Raw genomic sequence first — 26,186 nt, 5'->3', positions numbered from 1 at the left:
AAAACATATTTTGGGCTTTATCAGAACGTTTACATTTACTTGACACACTGTTTACTCCAGTGGGTAAACTATTTTACTCATTGAAGGTCAATTTCTGCAAAAGTCTTGGATACTACCTAAATAATCAACTAGGGCCTATAGCCTACCTAATAAACAACTATTCTGTTTGACATTTCCATTGATGTACATGGAATCAGCCAGTATAGGTCAATTTCTGGTTAATAAATACATTATTAAATGTATTTGACATTTCCACCGTTGTTGTCTACTGAGAAAGAAAAAAAAAGATAGCCTAAATGAACACATGTTGGCCTAATAGCGGGGCATGTTGTCACATGGTCGTCAAATTGGAATCTGTAAATTGGCAAATATAACCTATTATTGTGCAAGACACTACCAGAGAGGGGCAGCAGTTTATCCCGGGTAACTGGCCTTGCTCACTAGTTAGGGCAGAAACATATAAAGTTACTTATGCTACCTCCATCTAGTGGCTGATTAATAAAACATACATAATTCATTGATAAGACGTAAACATTAATTATTTAATTACGCATTAATTTAATTTATTAGGAGTAATACACGTTTTTATTTCTTACTTAGGCTACTGTGTAAAATTTTACACGCATTTCTACACGCATTTCTATTGTTAAATTTTTCTTAAAAGGTAGGCCCTAACTCAAATAGGCCTTCTGGAAGTTGAAAACTGGATAGCCTACTGTCTCAGCTCACAGGTGACTGCTGTGAAGAACAACAGCATTATCAAGAGTTTATGAACTCTGTCAATCATCTCAGCTCATCGTGGAATATCTTGAAGGATTTATTGTAAAGCTGGACCTGTTTTTCCAGTTACTGAAAACGATAAAGTAAGCGAAAACGATTCGGTGAAAGTAAAAATCCTGAATAAACTCTGCAAGACAATACACTAATTAACATTACCAGCCACACTCAGATTCTGCACTATTTTTAATTTTATTGTACTTTGTTGTGTTTGATTGTAATTTTCATGAAGAGCTTTCCTCTTAGTAGATTAAATTCTTATTTTAATGTATTATATTTACAAAAATAGATATGATACACCCTGTTTTGCATCTGAATACGATAGGCTAACGTTACTATCAGATTGTTTAGCTACTACAAGACTACGTCAATATAAACAACCTTCACAACTCTATTTGCATACACGAATTGCGCAATAGAAAGTTACATGAACGTGCACGGAGAAGTTTAAGCCAACTGGGTCAAATCGAAACATTCCTTTCTTTAAATCATATCTCCAAATGTAATTTTCATGACTCCACGGAAAAACCCGTTCCAGATTTAATTGTGATTGACACATAGTCTTACCAATAACCGAGAGAGAAATGTTTTCACGCGTTCCACCCACAACGCCTCTATCAGCCAATGAGATTAGTCTCATGCACAAAGTGGGTGGGGCATATGCTATCGGTCTGAAAGGTAACAGGTTGTCTTTAGCAAATGTCTTGTTTCCCTTGGGTTTATGAGTTAGAGCTGTCACATTTAAAGAGACCTTCTTTACTTTTACACTACTAAGTTAGTTCTCATGAAGGCGACCCACAGGGAGGAACAGAGGAACATTCCGCAGAGTGAAATATAAACTTTGCCTTAACATCAGGTGAGTGAAATGTTATTTTTGTTTCGCTAAACCTGTTAGCCTATGACTAGAAATTGATGCTAAATTTTTTGTCGCGCTCCAGATGCTCCAGATCATTCTCGAGCCGAGCTTTCTCCCACTGGGAGTGACACTTGTTTCGCTCGCACTCTTGGAGGTTTAGTTTGTTTTTGTCCTGTTTCATGCTGTTCTTAAATGGTCCTCTCTGAAGATGGATTAATGTCTGTCCAAAGGATTATTGTCTAGCCCGCTGGTTTTCGCTTCGCCCCGAGAGATTTGACTTTGTTTCTCACATAGCTCAGGTGCATCGCCAGGTGAACACCTGCGCTTCTTGCTGTGGAAACAAACTCAGGAGAAAAAAGCTTGACGTGGCAAACAATCCCCGCTTTAAAAGTGTTGTGATTGTTTACCTCCTCACCACAGCCCAGAAATTCCGCTAAACATTTAAAGCCTTGTTTGAATATCCTAATTTTCATTCAGGTGAATAACGAGTCCGTGTTAAACACGCTGTGAGCGATCATGTTACTGCGTCAGCTAGGCTGTCAAACGTGTGCTATTTAAAGGGATTATTACAAAAAAGAACAACCACCTTTAAGTGAATTAAAGCGATAATGCTGATTGTTTTATTCATACATAGCTCATTTGGTAGTTCCGTGATCATGTTATGGAGACGTCAGGACTCAGGACCTTTAGAGATCTCAAACCAGTGACTCAGTGCAGAAGAATTTTATAGGCCCCGGCTGTCATGGCACACAAACTTTGTACAATATAATTCTTAATCTCAGGCATTTCAATTATTGCTTCTTGACCGGTTTCTATGTACCCCCACAGCTCCATCAGTAAGGGTTAAGTTTAGAAATGTTTTATTATTATTATTATCTAATATATTGAATATAATTCAGTTTTATCATTGACATCATTCATGTGGCCATTATTACAGAGATTCACTTTTAAAGTTGACATGAAATTAACATTATTCACCCTATATTCTAAATCCATGTTATTTATCTTATAGACCCTTTTCACATATTTTGATGTAGATGTGGAAAAGGTTTTTTATATTTTCCATATTTAAAAATGTTTTATATTCTGTACATTTATAACACAATACTTTGTGTTTGCATAACCTTGGCATTAAATTACACAAAGACGATAACATAATTCAAATAATGCAAACTATTTTGCTGCTGTGTGAGTGTTTCTAATAAAATAGCTGAGTGCAAATTAGAATTTTTCTCACTTTTGACCAGTGTAATCAATCTCCCAATTTTCCTCTTTTTTTAATGTCATCACACTAAAGTACATTTTTTCTTTTGTTACTGGAGCAAAAAAAAAAAAAAAATATATAAATAACAATAGATTTTCACCAAGAAATACATAATGGCACATTTATTAATATGAAATCCAATTAAGTCGTAATGAATGTTTTATAGGTTTTAAGCAAAAGCTTTCCAACTACCCCCTTGAACCTGCTAAAGTACAGTACACGCTCAGGGGTGCACATCCAGTTTGGGAATCTTTGAAATTAATTAAAAGCATACTTTTCATTTGAATCATTGTTTGCACATATTTAGACGATAAAACAGAAACGCGTTGTTCTTGCATCTCCCATATCACTGACCTATGACTATTTTGTGCTGAGCCATAGGCAAACATAATGATATTACAGCTCTATCACTCTAGAGTCATTCACAGCTGAGAGTCATAACTTGCTTCAGTTTTTCCTAGCTGAAAAACTTGGAGTCATGAATACATCACATGCTGGTATAAGATAAGATTCCTTTATATCGTGTGTGGGTTTCTGAAAGTATGATTCAGAACAGTGGAGCCTGTTTTTGTCATGCCGGTGATATAGACAGAAGAAGAAATTCTTGTTTGTCTATGATTGAAACAAGAAGAGCGACTGAAGTGAGGGCAGGGAGGGGAGTGGGGTGAGAGAAAGGAAAGAAGAGACTGAGAGGGAGTTTGGCATGAGACAAAGAATGTGAAGAGGAGTCGAGCTAATGGAGGGATGCCAGACTCTTTAAAATGGGATGAAAGCTTATGATAGGGTACCCTCTTTTAGATGCTTTCTCCCTTAATTTGTAGAGTAACTCTATATCTCACCTCTGTCAGGTAAATCACCCAGAGTGAATATCAGTTATTGGTTTATCCTTCTCATATGAATGGAAACCAGATCCAGATTTTGATTACAGAAGTGTTGCTGAAGTATGCTGAGAGGTTGGCAATGAAATCCTAATTGACTCTGGGAATGCTAAGCATGCTTGTTCTGGCAGAATTCATATTTTATATCTGATGCGATGCATGTCTGAGAAAAATTAAACATGCTCTGATGCACTGATTGTAGTCACATTGATTTGGTAATGTAATGGTCAGTAAAGACAATATAAACTATACTGACTGCACGTCTCCTGAATCCTACTGCCTCATTTCCCTGCTAATTCTATCAGACGTTCCACATCTGAGAGCTCGGCAGTCCCGATTCAATTTAAGATCGGAGAATTCAATTTAACGGAAGAACAAGAGGTTGCAGACTCTGAGCTGTGGACAGGTGTCCCTGAAGGGTCTGGTGTGAGGGTTTTTTATTTTTTATTTTTAGAAGTGCGGTTCATTAAGACTCGCAAAATGGACCGTTTGTTTTTGCATCCTCTCCCTGAGCAGGTGAAATGGTAAGTGAAGAATACAGTATGTGTCTGTCCTATAATGAGTGAGCATGTAATAATGACACGTGTTGACACATTTCAATTAGTGAGCTAAATCTTGGCTGTGGATTTGTACTAGTTAGTCAGTCAAACAAGACGAAGTCTAGATTTGAGTTACATCTAACAATACTATTTTTTTTTTTTGGATCGTGATGTAGACACACACTTTTGGTTTGGTAAGTTATTGCATTATAGGGCTCAACAATAATGGTCTGTTCACACCAAGAAAGAAAACTATTATTATATATATTTTAGCATCTGTACCAATGGATGATACAGTTCTGTTTATTATAAGCCTGCAGCGCAGTTATGTTGTTTACTGCCTTATGCTCAAGCTGTTTAAAGTCGGGTGGATTCTGATTGGCTGTCAATGCTTTTATCGTTCATCATCTGGAAGAAAAATGTTCTGAAAGTGATTACAACTATATATTGAAAGATAAAGAACAGATTTGAAACTACGCTCTGTCTCTGAATCAGCACTCAAAATGTGTTGGTGGAAAAGGTGTACCAGTGAAAATAGAGGACAAGTACTGTAGGCTACTCTTCGCCCGCTTTTTTTTTTTTTTTTTTTTTTTTTTACACAGAATTTGCTAATAATGGTACAGATATGGTGCATGTTATCCTGCAAATTGATGAAGGAAGTAAAGGATTGTGAGGTAAAAGTTCCTATTTTGCATATTTATGAATTTAATTTGATAATTAAAATTTAGGTTGGCTACAGCACACAAGAATGCAGCTGCTTGTTGTTTTTTTAGAAACAAGTTATGCTGTACGTTCGTTACTGTAGTAAATGTGTTTGCTGCCATTGTTTCCCTAACGTGTGGAAGCTGAACAAGACTGCTGAAAGTTTTTGCAACTGTACACAATCCATGAATGTATAATGTGACAAGCATTGTTTAGTATATGATTGGTCCTCATTTGCTAAACAACTCGCTGTGTCCTTGCACTCCATTGTTTCACTTTGTATACCTTCTGTCACTGCATTTCAGAAGTCTTTCTAACTCTGGAGTTTCATAACCCAGTGTCAATTACTGTTACATTTACTAGGATGGGATAAGATAGCATTTAGTAGGATTCAGTGCATTTAGTAATTTATTCATTCTGGGGGGAAACTGAGGCATTGCAGCAGATATAAAACACAGGGAAAATAAATAATTAAATTAATTAAAATACAAAAATACGGCGAGAGGAAAGAATTGAGAAACATTACTTTACTTCGAGGTTAAAAGTGGAATTCACTGTTAAATCTAGTGTTAAAAGCATTTAAGTATGGGCAGAAGTCATTGTGAAATCATCATAAATGAAAACGATAAAGTAGATACAATTAATGGTGCTTTGTTTTGAAGAGAGAAAAGGCAATGGGTTGATTCATATTGTTTTGCCATTAAAGCACAGATACTTGTTCCCAGAGTGGTTGAAATCAAGTGTGTTTGTTCAGGTTGCAAGTAAACGCCGGCATACCGGAGGCTATTACCTATGAAGGGAACAGTGACATCTCTAATTTAGATCAGTTTATGTGAGCAGGACAGATTGAGTGTGAAAGAGAAGCCAGTGTTCTCAGCATAGCTGCCCTTGTTTTCTGCCCCACTTCACTGTAATAATGAGAAGAGGGTCCTCAACCCCCCCTCTGTCCCACTCACGGCCTTCCTCCATTCAGCCTATCAGATAATGCAGTGCTGAGAGGCTAAATGGTGCTTCTGTTTGTCTGGCCACTGACACACTGACACAGAGGAAATGGATCACCTTGGACCATGACCGATTTTTGCCAGTTTGTCTGACAAGATCACTTTTATTATAGAACAAATAATCTGACAGTCATCATGTGGATATTCAAAATTGATTGAGGAGAGTTAAGTGTTGTTTTAATTGATAAAATGATTAAAAACGGTTTTCGTTCAATTAAGATGAAATAAAATAAAAATGTAATTTAGATTAGATTAAAAATGTAAATTTAAAAAATGACATGCTAAATTAAAAATGAGCAAATAAAAGCACATTTAATTTCTAAAACTAAAATTAAAATAAAAACTGAAAACATATAAATATAAATAAAGTTAAAGAAGTTAAATCAAATCACTCAAACTTACTAACATGCTGAATAATAAATGACAGATTCTGGCAAATCTCTATATGCTATAAATTGTTCAAAGAACTTAATGTAATTGCAGTGTTACTCTATAGCTCTGTCATTTTTTTAAATGATTGTGGTGGATGTCATATGCTTTTTACATAAAAAGCAAAGTCATATAGTCTATTAAATATAACAAATAAATAACAATAATAAAATTCCTTTCTTCCAGTTAAAAGAACCAAATGCGTGTTATTTAACAATGCAATTGTTAGCTGAATATGCTTGAAAAAAGCTGTTTGTTTCTTTGTGTGAGTGAATCTGAGAATGTGACCTTGTCCAACAGTTCAGATGGTTATGGTCTTTGCCTCTTTAAGTAGACTGGAGCATGACTGAAAAAACTGCCTAGAATACGGCCAAGGAGTGGCCTGGCTTGCCTCAAAGGAACTTTGATCAAAGTGCCAGCATTACTGTTTGGTCCAAAATCCAATGTCTTTAAATGATGGCAAAGAATGAAAGATATACTATTAGATTTGTTGCCATATTACAACTAGCTACTGCTCAGATAGTTTGGAGCATAGACCCTCAGGATAAATCCTCATCATATACAACACAATGCCCCCCTGCTATCAGTAAAGAAGCATGTCTGGATTTATTGTTCTTTTATGGCATTCAAAGTCTGTTGTCTAGGACTGAAGCTCCACCTATCTGAGTGCGAGAGCTGGAATTAGTACATAAATACTGCTGCAACTACAATAAACACAGATGATGAACGAGTCTTCGAGGGGGAAAATGATCAGTGAAGTGCTGCTTCTGCTTTCTCACTGCACCTGTATAACCCTCCACCTGTCTGTCCTTCAGCACAAGAGGCTCCAGTCTTTCTTCAGTCTGCTTTCAGTCATTGACATGGACACGTCAGCCGTCTCCGAAAGCTTTCGGGTGACAAAACACATAATAGGCCCATTCATTGTATTCACATTGCAATAGTAGTCATGAAGGCTCCTTTATACGTCACACAGTAAATATATTTCTTAACACTTTCTTAGTCATCTCAGGCTGAATAACAATAGCTGTATTGTGAATATGAGCGAATGCCCCTGATTCTAGTTTGTCATGCGTTTAATTGCACTGGATTCTTCATCACTTGTGGAAGAGAAGCTGTACAGATCAGGCTGAATGTGTTTGTAGTTTGCAGTCTAGGCTGTGTGAGACGAGTGTGAGAGTGAGAGACAGTAAAGATGTACCAGTGTCTGGGAATGCACTTTGTCACACCCTTCATGCTTTAATCTGTTCCTTATTGAGATACTTTCATTCCATCACACCAGCCACACCTTCATTTTTCTACTCCATTACATCACGAGTAATGCTGGAGCTTCCCTGGTATTTGTTGAGATATAACTTGATAGATCTTAATAAAAAGGTGTGATGTTTAGGATATAAAGTCAATGGAATGTTTACAACATGAAAAACAAACGTGTGTATATGAGTGCGTTCAGGTTAATGAATATTGAAGGCCATTGTGTCTTCTATGCCAGGAGTCCGAGGTAAAAGCAGCATGGAGTAGTGTGTGTAATTCAATCCTGCCTCGTTCGACTGTCTGCCTGTCTGTCTGTATTTCAGTAGAGCAAAGCAGTAGGGTTCTGCTTGTAAAAATCCCTTTCAGATTCTCCTTTAGAGAGTAACGTAGGCTAGAAACATTTGAACTCAGACTATCATTGTCTTACAAGGATGTTGAAGTCAATATGAAATTGACCCCATTTGCTTTATTAATAATGCATGTTCCTAATCTTATTGTGATGGATTCATAAGTGCACATTATAACAAAAAAATTTTTTTTGTGGAAATTTGGAAAATTTTACGATCCTTTGTCTCTAGCATGATGTTTTGTGTATGAAGCTGGATTGGGTGTTCAAGAGAAGAATCTTCAAGATTCTTATAATACTAATATGTCACAGAGTTAGCAAAATATCATGTAAACCGACAAATAGGAAACGTAATTTGGAGCGCATAGGTACTAAACATGTTATGGGTGAGGTTATATTAACTTTTGATCATAACACATGCATAAAACAGTATAACATACAAAAACACTATACAAAACAGTAATGATACACACTGGTGGTGCAACGGATCACAAAATTCAGGGTTCAGATCATATTACGGATTTTAAGTCACGGATCTGATAATTTTTTCGGCTCGGCAAAAAATAAAAAATACATTTTGTGAAAGCTTACTTCAAGTACTTCTATACCACAGCAAAAACTACTGTGTTAACAAATAAAGTTAGCATTAAAACAAGAACAGTTACGGACAAAATCAGCTTGCAAGTTAAATGCTTGAATGTGTAAACTGGCAAGACAAAACATTTGCAAATGATAAACTTTAACTCCATAATGGTAAATCTTAACAGTTAATCCGTGAATCACATGTGTGCAGAACCGTGCAGCCTGATCCACACACAATGTTCTGGGAATGTGCATGATCACTTACAGAATGTTTTTGTTATGAATTAATGAAAGAAGTCATTTCCTGTTAAAGTATGTGTCTGTTTTAGAGGGAATAATGCAGGGGGAGATTCTCTCTACATACTTTAAAGTTGTAAAGTGTATCTGGTCTGTGAGAGGAGTCTTGGTTACCATGATAACCAGGGGCCTGGGGGTCATTCACAGACGTCTCAGCACCTAGTTTGGTTGTTGAGTAAGGGGTGTTAGGTTATTTTTTTAAATATAACAAATAATTATGTGTCTGATTGGTCAACACGCTACAGAATAAAGTGCATTTTTTGAGAAGAGGAGAGCAGTGTTTGAGAGTGGAAGTGGCTTCAGATCATATTTTGCAGTGGAGTGTAATCTGAAGGATGTCTTGTTGTTTCTGTCAGGGCCAGTATGAAGGAAAGGACATGCAGAGCTCTGACAGAAAAATAAGTACTTTTTCTTTGTACTGATTTCTTTGTACTGATGTGATTCATCTCGGAGCTGGTTGCTTTGGTTAAAGGCTTAGAACTTTTCATTGAAGAATTTTCTGAAACTGAGTAAGAAAAACTGTTCTGGAACCCATAAGGAGTATTTGATCCTTTTGAGTTTGAGGTCAATGGTCGGATGCTTGGAGAAAAAATATATATATTATGACATTTTCACTTTGATATTTTCTTTATGTTTGTTCTTTTTCTCTTTATCTCCCCTCTAGGATGTCTGCTCCTGTCTCAGGTAGGAAGACCCCTGTGGACCATGGCGTGCAGATTCGCTTTATAAATGACCTGCAGGACACCGGAGGGGGAGTGACTGGGCAGCCTCGGAAAGAGGCACCCAAAAAGTTGCAGTCTCGCTATGGAGTGGCAGTGAGGGTGCAGGGCATCGGTGGGCAGCCCTATGTTGTATTGAAAGGAGAAAAAGGAGATTCATATGGAGTACAGCTGAGAACCCAACCACCTGCCTACAGCAGCCTGCCTAGGTCTGCTCCAAATGATTGTTTTGTTAAAGAAAACATTATTTTTTTGAGTTTTTGACGATCTTAAAACCACCTCAACAAATAACTGTGTTTAAATGTTGAAAAAAATCATTTGCCTGTATGTGAATATCTTTACTAAAATAATTTTTTCATGAATTTAAAGCACTTAATAAATAGTATTATTTTTAAGCAAATTCTTTAAGTACCGTAATGGGTTAATAGTGCATAAAAAAAAAGAGGAATTAAGAAATAATTACAAATTATACTTAAAATAAGTAACTTGAATAAATATGTGTTGACCACTTGAACTGGAATTGGTTTTATAAATCTTTTGTTTTGGTATTTTTTTTTAAAGAATGTTCAATCTGTATAATGGATCTTTTTATTTGTCTAATTGTGTGTTTGTGTGTTAGGAGGAGAGAAAACAGAGAAATTCAGGGGCCATATTCCTCATCTGTAGAGAACACCCCCCTGCGTCGGGCTCAGTCTCATGGCTCTCTGTTGGATCGCGAAAACGACAGCGAAGACTTCCCAGATCAACTCCGACGTCCGCTTGGAGATGGACGCTCTGGTAGCTACGGCAACCTGGATGGAGGTATTGGAATGGCAGCAGAGAGGGAGCGGACCAAAGAAAGGATGGAGAGAAATCAGTGGGGTGGATCCTACCAGACAGGGCTGAATGGCACCTTGGGAAGGGGGAGAGGTGGAGGCAGTCACTACACCTCGTCTGAATCAGTTGAAATATCTCCACACAACCAGCACACTCACAGCCAATCAGCTCTCAACTCCGTCCGCCAGACGCCTGCCCACAGACTCTCCGACAGGTATGATGGGAGCTCTGCTGCACAGGGAGGTAACACTGGGACCAACTCTAGGGGGCGCTATCCCATCCCATCTGCAGACAACAGACCCACCTCAACCTCACAATTACCTGCTGCTTCTTTCTTACCAAACACATACTCTTCACCGCGGTCTTCCTCGCCTGCTTCTGCCTACAGCAGCCTGGGCCGTGGTACAGGTTCTGTCGCCAAGGTCACTGCTGTCTCTTCATCCGCTCCAGTTGATGGTCATGTGAGTGATGGGTGAAATAAATTGAGGCTTCTATTATTAAAAGTATGCTCTACTCTTTGTGGTTTAACAATAATTTTGAATTTAATAACAAGAACTGAACCTGAGGGGAACAAATTATTTCTCTCTTTTTTGACAGATGTTCATGCAGGTTTGTTTTCATAGAAATAATAGCTATCGCAACTTTCTCTGTTTCCAGCTAGTTCTGCATTCTCCCAAAATTTTCTCAGCTTTCGATCTGAATGAAATTTTGTTCAGATTGGAAGGGATGGTATAGACCTGAAACAGTCATATTAATTGAAAAATAATTAAGTATGTAAATGCTTGAATCCAACTGTTTTCTCAGTAGTATTTAAACAATACCTAGCTTTCATGTGTAGTGATTCGATGTGTATATTTACAAACTTTTTTGGTTTTACAAGTGTTTATTTTTGTCTTTTTAATCTTTCAAACAGGTCAGTGGAGTAAACAGAATTTTTACAAAATAGGCTATTATTAATATATGTATATATATATATATATATATATATATATATATATATATATATATATATATATATATTTTTTTTTTTTTTTTTAATGAATTTAAACGATTTTATAACAAACTATATGTGCCCAGTGTTGGGGGTAACACATAACGCGAGTTACGTAATCAGATTACTTTTTTCCAGTAACTAGAAAAGTAACATTTACAAAAATTTCTTTTTCAAATAGGTAATGCCAGTTACTTTTTTCTCTATTTATTGATTGAAAGCTCTCATGTCCCCATGTTTATAGAGATAAGATTTTAATTCATTAATTAATTAAGCATTAATTAATCTCACTCTCTCTCTCTCTCTCTCTCTCTCTCTCTCTCTCTCACACACACACACACACACACACACACACACACACACACACACACACACACACACACACACACACACACACGTAACAATTAAAAGAAAATCACAGTATGACTCAAAGCTTCAATAATTAATATTTTAAATAATACAAATATCCTTCATGTATTTAATCCCATTTTATTAACCAATTTGCTGCTGAGCTTTGATGGTCCAATACAACCATACTAATAAGCAAAAATTACACAAAATAAACTAACATTTGTTCTTCTTTTTTATTGTTGAAGAGCTTTGAACTTTCTTCTTCTGCATTCTACTGTACAGACGTGAATTTACATTTCCTTTAGCCTGAGGTTTTTGGTGCGAAAGGGCTTTTACATTTGCCAAAAATATACATTTTTATAAACAAACAAACAAACAAGACAGCCCAGCCCAGATTTTAAAAAAGTAACAAAAAAGTAACATTCACTCTTACTTTCAATAAAAAAAGAACTAAGTAACATAATTACTTAGGAAGTACCGCAATATTGTAATGCATTACATTTAAAAGTAACTTTCCCCAACACTATATGTGACCCTGGACTACAAAACCAGTCATAAGGGTCAATTTTTCTGAATTGAGATTTATACATCATCTGATGTACTGTACGGTTTATTAGGAAATTACAATATTTGGCCTAGATACAACTATTTGAATATCTGGAATCTGAGGTTGCAAAATAATCTAAATATTGAGAAAATCGCCTTCTAAAGTTGTCCAAATGAAGTTCTTAGCAGTGCATATTACTAATCAAAAAATATATTTTTTATATATTTTCAGTAGGAAATTTACAAAATATCTTCATGGAACATGATCTTTACATAATATCCTAATGATTTTTGGCTTATAAGAAAATCTATAATTTTGACTCATTCAATGTGTTTCTTCCTATTGCTACAAATATACCCCAGCGACTTAAGACTTAAGTATATGTATGCGTGTAAATATGTATTTAAATGTTTCTTTTTTTTTTCTTTTGTAATGTATTTTTAAGTGACACTTCTCAATTTATTCTTGTTTACTTGGGATTGCATTCTCTTCTTTGTGAAGGATACATGCCCCAAAAAAGAGACTTAACTCTTTGGAACAGCCTTTCCTTTTGGAACATTTAAACTTTTGCGTTTGCATGTGCACCTCGGATGCCTTAAAATGCTGTCAGAGTTTTGGAAGAATGTAATTTGAGTAGGTTACAGTAAAGCAATTCATCAACCTGATACTCTGATACTGTAGTTCTCTCTGGCATTGAATGTCTTTTAGCTTGATTTAGCTGGTTGGTGTCAGCTGACAGAGTGCACACTTATGTTACTACTCAGATGTATCAACTGTAATCCACTCCTTAAACATTAAGGCCTGGTTTCACAGACAGGGTTTAGACTAAGCCAGGATTAGGCCATAGTTCAATTAGGAGATTTAAGTAGTTTTTATTAACATGCCTTAGAAAAAAAAAACATTACTTGTGTGCATCTTGACACAAAACAAAGGCACTGATATATTTCAAGATCAGTCAGTGCAGGTTTCTTTCAGTTAAAATAGCTCAGATTTACACTTTAGACTGGGACTAGGTTTAAGATTTATCTGTGAAACCATGGGGTAAGAAATGCTACTTAATTTTTTTTTTTGCACATATTCTGTGTGTATTGTGTTTGACTGTTATCTCCGTTCAGGTAACTCCTGATCTTTTGATGGACCAGGGTCAAAGTTCAGGGTCCGAGTTCTCAACCGAAGACCAGATACAGCAGATAATCTACGATGTTCTACGTCAGGGGTAAACCATTGTTCTGATGCGTAACAGCAATATGTACAGACTAAACATTTAGTAACATTTTGTTTCTCCTAATTCTGCAGGAGTACAGAGGGAGATGCTGTCATTAAGCACAGAGTTCGAGTCATCTGTAATAAGATTCAAGGACTGAAGGTACAGTCTCTCACATTTTGAAGCATTGCTAGTTCTTCACTATGATTTTCGAATATAAAACAAATTTCAACACCTGATTATGTAACAAAAAATGAAAGACTTGTGAATCAGGTGCTTTCACCCCCATAACACAACCATTTTAGCTTTTCAGGTGAACTGAAGCACAGTTGGTGATAGATAAAGCAGAAAAAAGACACCATGCTCTCATTGTTCTGTAGAGACTTTAATACTAAATGAATTATATAATGAAAGGCAGGTGTACTCAAGAGACTGTTGTTGTGTAATGTCCTTCTTAAAGTCCTGAACTTCAGTTGTAAGAGCCATGTGTTTTTTTTTATAGATATATTGCTTATTTGTTTACTTTACTTTTTAGTGTGCTTCGAGATGGAGAAGCAAAATATATGATACCATTGCTGATTTCTTTGGTGATGTGTTGGGAAGTTATTGAGGCATAATCTTGACAGTCAGTTTAGAATATTGCCATCATTACTCATTCAAAAACATCAGGGATGTACTTGTTTTATTTGCTTAGAAAATAGCTGCACGGGGTGTTACCAAGATAGCCACAGAGTGATCTGACTTTGAAATATGCTGGAAATATATCTGCCATATTTAAAAAGCTGTCATAAACAAGTGTCAGCAGTGAGAGATGATTTACTCTAGTGATAAAATCACCTGGTCTATATGTAGAGCTAGGCTCAGTTGGGACTGTATTCAGTACGCAGACAGGCATTGGTAAAATTGGCATTACATTTGATGGCTTTTTAGGTGTTGGCATCTCTTGCTAAGCTATAATGAATTGGCAGGAGATCGCTCTCACTTACAGCAGCTGAGTCCATTTTAGAGTGAAAGGAGGGGGGAATGTTTACCTCCACCACACAAAAGATAATTAATTATACAATATTCCAAAAAAAGAGAGCGAGATGCAGAGCATAGATCAATGTAATGTAATATACAATTATAAATGCAAAAATTTAACCATCAGCTTCTATTTGAACATAAACATATGATGTTGTATAAGTTTGCAATGCAAGACATAAGCGTTTCTCTAAGAGGCAAACAGTGGACCATTTAGCTTCTGTTCTCATTATCTGACAGACAGACGCCTGGTGGATGTGTCTGGGTTTTGCTGCTAGGACCCAGTTAACATCATAGGCGAGTTTCAGAGAACCTGAACTGAAGTTAATTATGAGACTTTTCAAATTAGTGCAGCAAATTGAAAAAAAAAGATCTTAACACTATGCTTTTTTATGACCCAAAAGTTAAGGATCCTGAAAAATAGGTTTCCACAGAAATATTAAGCAGCTATATAAGGTTTTTGACATAGATGATGATGACTAGAAGTGATTTTATGAGAGCAAAATCAGCATATTAAAATGAATTCATGTAGGCTCATGTCTTGAAGACTGTATAAATGGCTGCTGAAAACAATTTTGCCATCAGAGAAATAAATTACTTGTTAATTCTTAAAATATACAAAATATATTCAGTATTCCGTTATTTTAAAATGTAATATTATTTCACATTATTACTTTTTTTTATTTTACAAAAACTCTTCATATGTACTTCCTTGTTTAATTTAATGGCAAAGGAGTGTATTGTTTCTTTCTGTGAGCAATTAGGCTACTTAGTATATTGATCTTTAGATAGGATTAAATCCTCAAGCCTATTACTATATGTCCCAGCAGGGGTAGCAAACCACTAATGACTGCTCTGTCTTCTAAATACTATCATAGAGGTGGACTTGGATTATAGTGTTTTGGGCTAATTGGAGCATAATCTGATAATGCCCTGTCATATACATTTATTCTCATACATTTACCGTCCCCATTTTGAACTATGTTTTTATTTAGTACTGTCCTAATGAAGTTATAATTTGTATTGTATTTTATTATTTATTTTATTTTATATTTTATTTTAACTGTAATAAAAAGCAAACATTCAGCAAAGTAATAATTATAAGGTTATAATTGAGTACTGTCAATATAATTTACACAAACATTCCTGTTTAAAAAATAACATACTTCTGGTTCAAGCCCCCAGCATGCCCTGCATATTTGAGTTCTTCCCCACAGTGACTATCAAAAAAGACTGCAAGCAGATATGATTTCAAATATTTTTAAACTTATGATAAAAGGGGTGTGTATACCATTGCCCCTCGGATTTCAGGTGAACCGATCTGACGACTCCTTGAAGGAGGAGCTTGAGAAATGTCTGGATGAAAATGTACAGCTGCAGGAACAGCTGGGCCGGAAGAACACAGAGCTGCACCAGACACATTCAGAGTAAGACAGACGCAAATATCTTTGTCATTGTTTTGTTTACCAACATGGACATTAACACTCTGTGGTGAGAAGTAAATAAAATCTTCAACATAATATATAATAATATATAAACTAGGTTTTTTTCTGTGCACTTTCTCTCTCTCAGGCTTACTCAGATACGAATGGACAGAGAGAATGCAGAGTCTCATGTTAGAGAGCTGGAGGATCAGCTGGCAGGACTACAGGAGGAGCTGAGGAGAGAGACAGACAACAAAGCTCAGGCTGACACTATGCACATGGTGAGCAAACACAAACTAGACTGAGACTAAAATGGTCAAAAATGCAACCAAAAATAATTTATAATGACAAATCGACACCGTATTGCTGTTGGTGACCGGTTAAGGTGTCTATTTTTTAAAAACCTGTGAAAACAATTAAAATTTAATTTACACATACTGTACTGTATATATTTGGCTGCTGACAAAAATTGCAAATCACTAGTAATAAAATTATATTGCTTTGCTGCTGTTGAGTCCATTAAAAATAATTATGATTTGTTTGTGTACAGGAGTTGATGGCAGTGAGAGGTGAGTTGGCCGAAGCTGCAGCTCTGTGTCAGAAGCAGGAGGACATTCTGAGACAGAGAGAGAGGGAGCTGACTGCTCTAAAAGGGGCACTGAAAGATGAGGTCTCCACACATGACAAGGAGATCGAGGCTCTCAGAGAGCAGTACAGCCATGACATGGAGCGACTACGAACAAGCATGGAGCATGTTTCACAGGTAAACACCCAGCATTAAGGGGTGTTGCACAGGAAATTAAATGGGACCTAAGACAGAACCCTGTTGAACACCTGTTATTATAAAATTTAGAGAGAAGTTATCAAACTCAAAGCAATTTGCATAGGAATAATGTTGCCCATGTGCACTCTCTCTTGTGCCTTAGTCTCAGGCAACCATTGAAGCAGAGCGTCACCGTGTGAACTCTACGGTAAGGTCTCTTCAGCTGCAATTGGAGGACAGCAGAGATGAGGGAAACCACTGGAGAGAGCAGTTTCAGTCCAGCAGAGAAGAGTTACGCAACACCAAACAAGAGTGAGTTACACTTGCACTTGTTAATTTAGGTATACTGTTTAATTAGTTTTGCAATACGCTTAGTTCTGTCTTTTTTGTTAATGTGTATATGTCTTTCCATTTTCATTGTATGCATTTTGTTGGGGCAGTGGACAACGGTTTCAACCCAAATCAGAGTGAGAAGTGCTCTCAGATTAGCTGCGAGAAATTGTAGATTTATTTGTAGATGTGTGATTGAACCTATTAGTATTTGTAAAGATCCCACTACCGTAATCTTAAACAAATGATTTAATAAATTATTGAATGCTTTATGTGTGCTTTCTGTGTTTTTTGTTTTGTTTTGTGGACTAAATCACAATTTCAAATCATACAATCCAGAGTATCGTAATAAATTCTGTATGACAACTCTAAATAATTATTTGTTTACTAGTTCATCATCACAAATAATCTGCATAATTAGGAAATAAATTTGTGCTGTTTCTTTATTTATTTTTATTTATTCATTTATTCAGTAAAGATGCTGCTCATCTACAAACTTAAATATGCTGAAACTAAATTTTCCATCTCTAAATGGCTCTTAACAGCTATTAGACTGAGTCCAATGATAAAAAAAAAAATGTGCATAAGCAACATTTCTTCCACATTATGGATCTTGGATCTTGACACTATATCAATAGTTTGTCCTCCCAATTTAACATCTTCAGCAAATATTAGGAGCTCAATCGTATTATAAGAATTTCTCATTTAGGGCATTTTAATAGCTGCTATGCACAGTAGAATGTGTACTTATTTGTTATTAATCACTTACAGTTTAGCTTTTTTGTTTGCATATGGAGTTTGTCTGTGTTTGTACTATGTGTGCTTGTATGTCTGTATGTGTTAGATTACTCCAGGCTCGTTTGGAGAAAGAGGAGTTTGAGGAGGAGCTGAAAGATCTGCAGGAGAAAGTCAACACAATGAAACAGCAGATACCAGATCCCAAACAGTCCCAGACAGTCAGCCAGGTAGATATGCACTGTTTTTCTTTTGAATGTTAAATATAATAAAATGTTTTCAAACTGCAAATTAAAATATTAATTGTATATTCATAGGAACTTGAGCGTTGTCGTGCTGACCTAAAGAAGACCCTAACAGATATGGATAAATTAAAAACAGATCTTGACAAGAAGACAATGGAAATTGTGCTATTAAAGAAGAGCAAACAGGAGCTTGAAGCGGAACAGAAATATGAGATTGACAGATTGAAGGACCAGTCACGCAGAGATAAAGAAGAGTTAACGAAAGCTCATGAGAGGGCCAAACAGGTACAGTACAGTATAGTTACAATTATTATGGTATAAAAGCAGGAACCCTCCATTTGAGTTAAACTGAATTTTTTTATTAACCTCCGGCAGCTAGCTGAACCCTCATTGGTGGAGGCCCTGCGCAAGGAGTTGAGTGACATGCAAGAGGAGACGGACCGAATGCGCAGTCAGCTACTTTCAACTGAAGAAGATCTGCAGACAGAGAGAAACAAACTCAGCTCTGCTCAAACCCAAGCAAACCATCTGGCACATGAGCACAAGGAACTCGAGGAAACCAACATGCGTATGAAGGAGAGAATCACACGCCTTGAGGTTAGGATGCAGATTAACATAGTTATGTAACTGCGCACCTTATTTTCCCTCTCATTCAACTACAAAAAATAGTGTGTGTAAGTGCATTGGTTTAAGAGTGCTTTTTGTGATGTTGTGGTCTAGAGATTCAGGGGAACTAGAAAGTGACTTATTGCAACGTTATAAGTGAGCTTAATGGTTGTTTTCATGATCCTTTTGTCATTTTGAGATCACTAGCTGATGTCATGCATTCAAAAACAGACGATTATCTGTTCCTTCTCTCTTGTCCTCTGACGCGTTGTCTGTGTGTCTGTAGTCTCAGCTTCAGGAGCGCACGTCTCAGAGTATTGAGGCTGAACAGGAGCAGCAGGAGGAGACCAAGAAACTGAGGCAGCAGCTAGAGGAGTCCAGGCGTGAGAACTCCAGACTGGGTCTAGAGCGGGACGAGCTGACCCGTAATCTGGAAGAGAAGGAGAAGGACAGAGACTCTGTCCACAAGGAGAACACACAGCTCGAGGATCAGAAGAGGCAGCTGGAGAGAGCACTAGACAAACTTAATAAAGAGGTATACAGAGGAATACAGTATGTGCTCATTGACACAAATTTGAACCTGGCAATGCATCATCTTCTTAGTTTTTCTTTTACTTTCTGCCTGTTCTCATTTCTCTCTTGCCCCCCCCCCCGCCCCTTTTTTGTCTGTTTCTCTATGTCAGATGGAGCGCCTGTCTGCAGCGTCCCGTGAGGAGGTGCGGCTCCTGCAGGCTCAGCTGGACGAGCAGAGAGAGAAGTGGAGGAAAGAGCAGCAGGACTCACATAAAAACACTAAAGAGAAGCTCAGTGAGCTGGAGAGAGCTCAGAGCACCATCCATTCTCTACAGGAAGAGGTGCAACACTGGCCTGATAAAAACCTTCATACTTTTGAATTTGTCCAAGCATATCAACAATTTGTTGTCATACAATTCTATTTGTTTTTAGTTGGCCCGTCAAAAGAAGGAGCTGTTCTCAAGTTATGAGGATCGAGACAATGCTTTATTAGATAAAGAGCTGCTCACTAACCGCCTCAAACATCTGGAGAGTGAGATTGAGACACAGCGCACTACACAAAACGATCGCTCGCGAGAGATCCGCAGCTTGGAGGTGTGTTTCACCTTCACATCTGGTGTCTTAGTGAAAAGCTGTCTTGATAACAGTCTGTCTTCACTCCGTTATATTTGTCTCCACCTGCAGGACAAAATCAAGCATCTGCAGCTCGAGTTAGACGAGGAAAAGAACAATGCAGAAATGCTGACAGAAAGAATCACCAGGAGCAGAGATCAGGTATGCTGCCATTCAGATGTTTTAATCGTTAATTAAATGAGTAATTTATTCCTGATGGCAAAGCTGAATTTTCAGCAGTCAGTACTCCAGTGTTCAGCGCCACTCGATCCTTCAATAATTATTCCTCTACGTTGTTTTAATGCTCAAGAAACATTTCTTATTAATATTATCATTGTTGAGAGTAGCCGTGCTGCTTAGTTTTTTTGTTTGGTTGTTTTATTTGGAAAATGTTTTTTGATGATTAGATGATTAGAATGGCATTTATTTAAAATCTTGTAAAAATTGTCTTTACTGTCACTTTTGATCATTTTGATGCATTCTTGGTGAATAAATATAAAACTGTGTAGATGAAACTGTAAATGATCACTGTAGAGTAGGGAACACTATTCACTATTATCAAGTTGCTTATTAGCATGCATATTACAGTTACTTTCATTATTCTTGTGCTTGTACAACTCTTACACATTCAGGTCTGTGATCTGCTAAATGCTTTAATCAAAATGTGGTGGCAATTCTACTCTGTTTGTAGATTGAACAGCTGCGTGCAGAGCTCATGCAAGAACGATCCACCAAACAAGACCTGGAACTGGACAAGAACGCTCTGGAGAGACAGGTACGCCACATGATCATTGAACAGTACGACAGATAAATGGTCATACTGTATGCTGCATTATCTTTGCCCGAGTTTCTGTGATAACAAGAATGCTAAAAGTGTTTCTCCACCAGGTTTCATCTAATCTGCATCTCTTTCAGATAAAGGATTATAAATCTCGTGTAGCTGAGATGGAGGACCAGTCACGTTCCTCGACTGGTGTCTCACAGCTGGAAAACAAAATCCAGGACCTCGAGGAACGATTGCGTGCAGAAGAAAGGTAAAAAAAAACGATGAACTTCGGTTCTAAAACCACTAGCATGAAGTGGCAGAAACAATTACATTAACCACAAAGCACTACAGAATGCTTGAGAAAAGCACTCTTAATTAATTGAAAGCATTGACAATGCAGTCCATAAAGAGGTTCGCAAAAATTACCACTTCTACTTTAAAACTACTACTTATTTCAGAAGAAAATTATTTTAATTAAACAACAATGGGGGAATTGTCAGCAGGTATATTTGCTTGATTAGATTTTAATTTGCGCTGCCAATAAATAATTTTATTGAATCAAAAAAGTTAGGTTTAATAAAAAAGAAATAAAAAAAAAAGAAACTTGCACCTAAACAGCACCTGAATAATAAGAAAACTTTCAGTACACTTCAAGTTTAGGACGTCCTGAGGTTTAATCACAAAGTTGTGTGTTTTTACAGAGAGAAGAGCTCTGTGGTGTCCTCTCAGCGACGGTTGGAGAGGAAACTAAAGGAGCTGAACATCACCCTGGATGAGGAGAGACAGCAGCACACAGAGCAGAGAGACCAGGTGAAGAATACACACGTTACATATGCATATAGAGCAGTGTGTGTGTGTGATGATCGGTGTGTGTTAGAGACCCGTGGAGTGTTTCAGTGTTTAATGCTGTGTGGTTCTTCAGCTGACTCTGCGTGTGAAGGCTCTGAAGAGGCAGGTGGATGAAGGAGAGGCAGAAGCAGAGCGGCTGGAGGGATTGAGGAGGAAGGCCATCAGAGAAATGGAGGAGATGCAGGAACAGAAGGAGGCGCTGCAGTCCAAAGTCACGGCACTAGAGAATGAACTCAAGTATGTGTGTGTGACTAAGAGAGAAGATAATGGTTCAGTGTGAAGCAGCCACAAAACAAAACAAACCAAAACCACAGAAGCTGAGTGAGGAAATAACTTGTGACATGTCAATCATCCATTACATTCTTGTAGGTTCTGAAGATTATATAAATCAAGGCTAAAATCGAATGAATCAATAGTATGTTCCTGCACAACCGGATATATATGTCATTTTTTGCGACAACATCACAACAGCACCAAAGTGAAACCCTTTTCCATCAGTTGCTGCATGGTTAGAATGGCTGTAGGCTTCAACTCTAGAGAAAGAGAGAGCAAGAGACCGAGAGAGATAAATAAGAAACATTTGTTTAACATATTCAACTGGAATGTATATATAGACATACAGTATTGTTCAAAATAATAGCAGTACAATGTGACTAACCAGAATAATCAAGGTTTTTCGTATATTTTTTTATTGTTACGTGGCAAACAAGTTACCAGTAGGTTCAGTAGATTCTCAGAAAACAAATGAGACCCAGCATTCATGATATGCACGCTCTTAAGGCTGTGCAATTGGGCAATTAGTTGAATTAGTTGAAAGGGGTGTGTTCAAAAAAAATAGCAGTGTGGCATTCAATCACTGAGGTCATCAATTTTGTGAAGAAACAGGTGTGAATCAGGTGGCCCCTATTTAAGGATGAAGCCAACACTTGTTGAACATGCATTTGAAAGCTGAGGAAAATGGGTCGTTCAAGACATTGTTCAGAAGAACAGTGTACTTTGATTAAAAAGTTGATTAGAGAGGGGAAAACCTATAAAGAGGTGCAAAAAATGATAGGCTGTTCAGCTAAAATGATCTCCAATGCCTTAAAATGGAGAGCAAAACCAGAGAGACGTGGAAGAAAACGGAAGACAACCATCAAAATGGATAGAAGAATAACCAGAATGGCAAAGGCTCAGCCAATGATCACCTCCAGGATGATCAAAGACAGTCTGGAGTTACCTGTTAGTACTGTGACAGTTAGAAGACGTCTGTGTGAAGCTAATCTATTTTCAAGAATCCCCCGCAAAGTCCCTCTGTTAAAAAAAAGGCATGTGCAGAAGAGGTTACAATTTGCCAAAGAACACATCAACTGGCCTAAAGAGAAATGGAGGAAAATTTTGTGGACTGATGAGAGTAAAATTGTTCTTTTTGGGTCCAAGGGCCACAGGCAGTTTGTGAGACGACCCCCAAACTCTGAATTCAAGCCACAGTACACAGTGAAGACAGTGAAGCATGGAGGTGCAAGCATCATGACATGGGCATGTTTCTCCTACTATGGTGTTGGGCCTATTTATCGCATACAAGGGATCATGGATCAGTTTGCATATGTTAAAATACTTGAAGAGGTCATGTTGCCCTATGCTGAAGAGGACATGCCCTTGAAATGGTTGTTTCAACAAGACAATGACCCAAAACACACTAGTAAACGGGCAAAGTCTTGGTTCCAAACCAACAAAATTAATGTTATGGAGTGGCCAGCCCAATCTCCAGACCTTAATCCAATTGAGAACTTGTGGGGTGATATCAAAAATGCTGTTTCTGAAGCAAAACCAAGAAATGTGAATGAATTGTGGAATGTTGTTAAAGAATCATGGAGTGGAATAACAGCTGAGAGGTGCCACAAGTTGGTTGACTCCATGCCACACAGATGTCAAGCAGTTTTAAAAAACTGTGGTCATACAACTAAATATTAGTTTAGTGATTCACAGGATTGCTAAATCCCAGAAAAAAAAAATGTTTGTACAAAATAGTTTTGAGTTTGTACAGTCAAAGGTAGACACTGCTATTTTTTTGAACACACCCCTTTCAACTAATTGCCCAATTGCACAGCCTTAAGAGCGTGCATATCATGAATGCTGGGTCTTGTTTGTTTTCTGACAATCTACTGAACCTACTGGTAACTTGTTTGCCACTTAGCAATAAAAAATATACTAAAAACCTTGATTATTCTGGTTAGTCACATTGTACTGCTATTATTTTGAACAATACTGTATATCCTTTCTTGCAGCATGTGGTGCATCTCTTCAATTCAGACAGGGATCTCCATCTTTGGATTGTCATATGTATCTTGAAAAACAGAGCCTACTTGTTAGAATATTTTGAGATCATGAAAATATCCCTAGTGCCTTTTTTAATCATCTGTCCTACAATGAGCCTAACCAAATCCATAAAATCACTTCATATTGGCCATGCAGAATATGACAGAAACTAACACATGATATCAATGGACTGTGTGTGGAGTAGACCTGCAGATTAGGCCAAATTGTAACAAGCTATTAAAATTGCCAAAAGACTCATTCAACATTGCAAAACAATGCCAAACAACAGACTAACACATACTGCAACTAGGCAGTCAGTGCAGTTTAATTATGAAAGATATTTTATACATAAATATGGTAAAACAACGACTATTAAGCCAGTATTCACACTAATACATTAAGCTGCAGGTAAATCTTACAAACCTTACATCAACCATGCTCTTGTCATCTGATAAGTTTAATTAATGTGCAGGCTAGATTCACTTATAATACTTCGTCATTAAAACTCAAGGATTTATGAAATCATTGCCTCGAATTAACGTCGTAGTAATTAATAAAACTAGATCACAAATTCTTAGCTCACAGATTCACAAATTGGTGGGAATTAATTATTAATTCATAGTTAGCAGTTCTCACTATGTAAACTTCGCACCATTTAAACTATAAATAAAAGTTTTATAAAATAAAAGTTAATTAAATATCGGTACTCACCATCTGATTGCTGTCCACGTCGTCCATCTTTAATTCGTGTTGATCCAGTATGGTAGGTGGCACTGTCACAAAAAAACTAGGGTCCTAAAGCTGCGTTCCCAGAACTGCGGTCCTGAAACTGCAGCCTCCGGTTGTGCAGGAATACCCTTCTCGAATGAATACACAACATAAATGTGTGCTCCCACACTCATGCCCTTCTTTCCCAAAGAACCATTACCTACAACAGCCGTTTTCAATCCCAAATTTACACAAGAATTTGTTCAAAAAAGTGCAATTGTATTATTTTTTCTTAGACACTATTGTTAAATAGTATTGTTTTCTTTTTCATCAGGAGGAAGATCCAACAGGCCCGACAGTCAGCTCTGGAGTCTTCAGTGCTCAGCTCTGATGATGATGATGATATTGATGATGAAGGATTGTATGATCATTCCAGCATAACCTCCATCCTCACCGAGAGCAACCTACAGACCAGTTCCTGCTGAAGACTGAGAGATGAATCTGGAATTCCTCTTCATTGATGCTTCATTCCTGGACACACAGTAGCTTCAGTCCTGCTCTAAAACTGATAATAGAAACTTCAGTCTTCTGGTTTCCACTTTTGATCTTTATGCCACATCACAATATTTGTAAATCAGAATGTACAATCTGAGGTTAAATCATCTATAAAACCGGATGACATATTTTCACTTGTCAGCGAGTCAAACCTTAGAGACTCTTTTAATGAGAAAAGCCTTGATGCCTTTTTAGAAAAGATCAGTTCAGCGTTGAAGTTATTTAGAAACTGAATTTCACTTCAGTTCAACTTCGCAAAGACAATTTTGGTTTATTTAAAGTAATTAGGGATTAATAGAAGAAATAAGAACTTTAGTAAAAAATGAATTAACAGAGTGAGAGAAGGATTTAATTTTGTTTTAAGGGCCTTGTGACCGATTATGAGCACTGATGATTTCTTATGTGTGTGTTAATAGAGGCTGATGGGAGATGAGGAAGGATATCAGGGTATTAGAAGAAGGGAAATGAACACAGCAGTGAACATTTTTCCAAAAATCCAATTTGCAGAGAACTGGGAAATGAATAAAAATGATGTCACTATAATGTAGTATAGTAACACAGAGAGATATGCAGATAACAGTCCAAAACATGCTTCTAAACTGTTCCAAGAGAATAGATGAGAAAGAGGGAAATCAAGGTTTAGTAACAAGAGAGGTATTATTTTTCATTCTCTGGTTAAGTCTCCAGCTCTTCTTAAAAACACTTATTTCTTTATGTTTACCGAGTGGGCAAAAGACAGATAAGTTTCAGGTATGAGAGAATCAGCGTTTCAAACATGCATTAGTGATGCTAAAATCACAATCACAATAAATACACTTACATTTCAGCTATATTTCCTTCAGTCTCCAAATAAATACTGAACTTACAGAATGAGGTCCACATTCAGTGCTGACTTGCCTGTAGCAAATGTAATTTAGCATTATAAAATGGCAGAGCTTTTTTAAATCAACTGCACTGTGAAATTAGGTCTTTACTGTTATGCAGCTATTGTATTAACCAAAAGACTTAAAAACTAATCAGTGTTTGTTCATTCCTGACGGTAAAACAATGGAAATTGTTGATTTGGTTTATTTTGTGTTTACCATCACATTATCTACTGAAGCAAATGTTATATAAAGTAAAGTAACAGAAATAACTGATATTCTCTACCATAGTCTTTTAATCCTGTAGCAGACACGTTAGCTCATTTTTGATACCAAGCTGCCTGTACTT

At 37.0% G+C, this 26,186-nt stretch overlaps 1 protein-coding gene across 1 annotated transcript; it reads left to right on the top strand.

Moving 5' to 3' along the window:
• Positions 1-1,454: 1,454 nt before the first annotated feature.
• Positions 1,455-26,006, top strand: LOC113077150 (cingulin-like). Its single transcript, XM_026249604.1, has 21 exons — positions 1,455-1,633; positions 9,587-9,850; positions 10,261-10,918; positions 13,462-13,562; positions 13,643-13,712; positions 15,882-15,997; positions 16,143-16,275; positions 16,545-16,757; positions 16,921-17,069; positions 17,932-18,052; positions 18,140-18,352; positions 18,443-18,664; positions 18,960-19,208; positions 19,357-19,527; positions 19,619-19,780; positions 19,871-19,960; positions 20,490-20,573; positions 20,714-20,832; positions 21,266-21,374; positions 21,487-21,650; positions 24,754-26,006. The coding sequence occupies exons 2-21, from the start codon at positions 9,588-9,590 to the stop codon at positions 24,902-24,904; spliced, it is 3,558 nt and encodes a 1,185-aa protein (XP_026105389.1). The 5' UTR covers positions 1,455-1,633; position 9,587; the 3' UTR covers positions 24,905-26,006.
• The last annotated feature ends 180 nt before the right edge of the window (positions 26,007-26,186 follow it).

The sequence above is a fragment of the Carassius auratus genome, unplaced genomic scaffold, assembly GCF_003368295.1.
Source record: "Carassius auratus strain Wakin unplaced genomic scaffold, ASM336829v1 scaf_tig00021713, whole genome shotgun sequence".
In the NCBI taxonomy this organism is placed as follows: Eukaryota; Metazoa; Chordata; class Actinopteri; order Cypriniformes; family Cyprinidae; genus Carassius; species Carassius auratus.
The sequence above is the reverse complement of the archived record's forward strand: the minus strand, read 5'-3'. Positions and strand labels throughout refer to the sequence as shown.

What these genes read in the sequence shown, in the direction of transcription:
- LOC113077150 (XM_026249604.1), top strand. Translation starts at nt 9,588, where the DNA reads ATGTCTGCTCCTGTCTCAGGTAGGAAGACCCCTGTGGACCATGGCGTG. An exon ending in AGGCTGACACTATGCACATG is followed by an intron (nt 16,276 to 16,544) that starts GTGAGCAAACAC and finishes GTTTGTGTACAG; the next exon opens with GAGTTGATGGCAGTGAGAGG. An exon ending in AGAACGCTCTGGAGAGACAG is followed by an intron (nt 20,574 to 20,713) that starts GTACGCCACATG and finishes CATCTCTTTCAG; the next exon opens with ATAAAGGATTATAAATCTCG.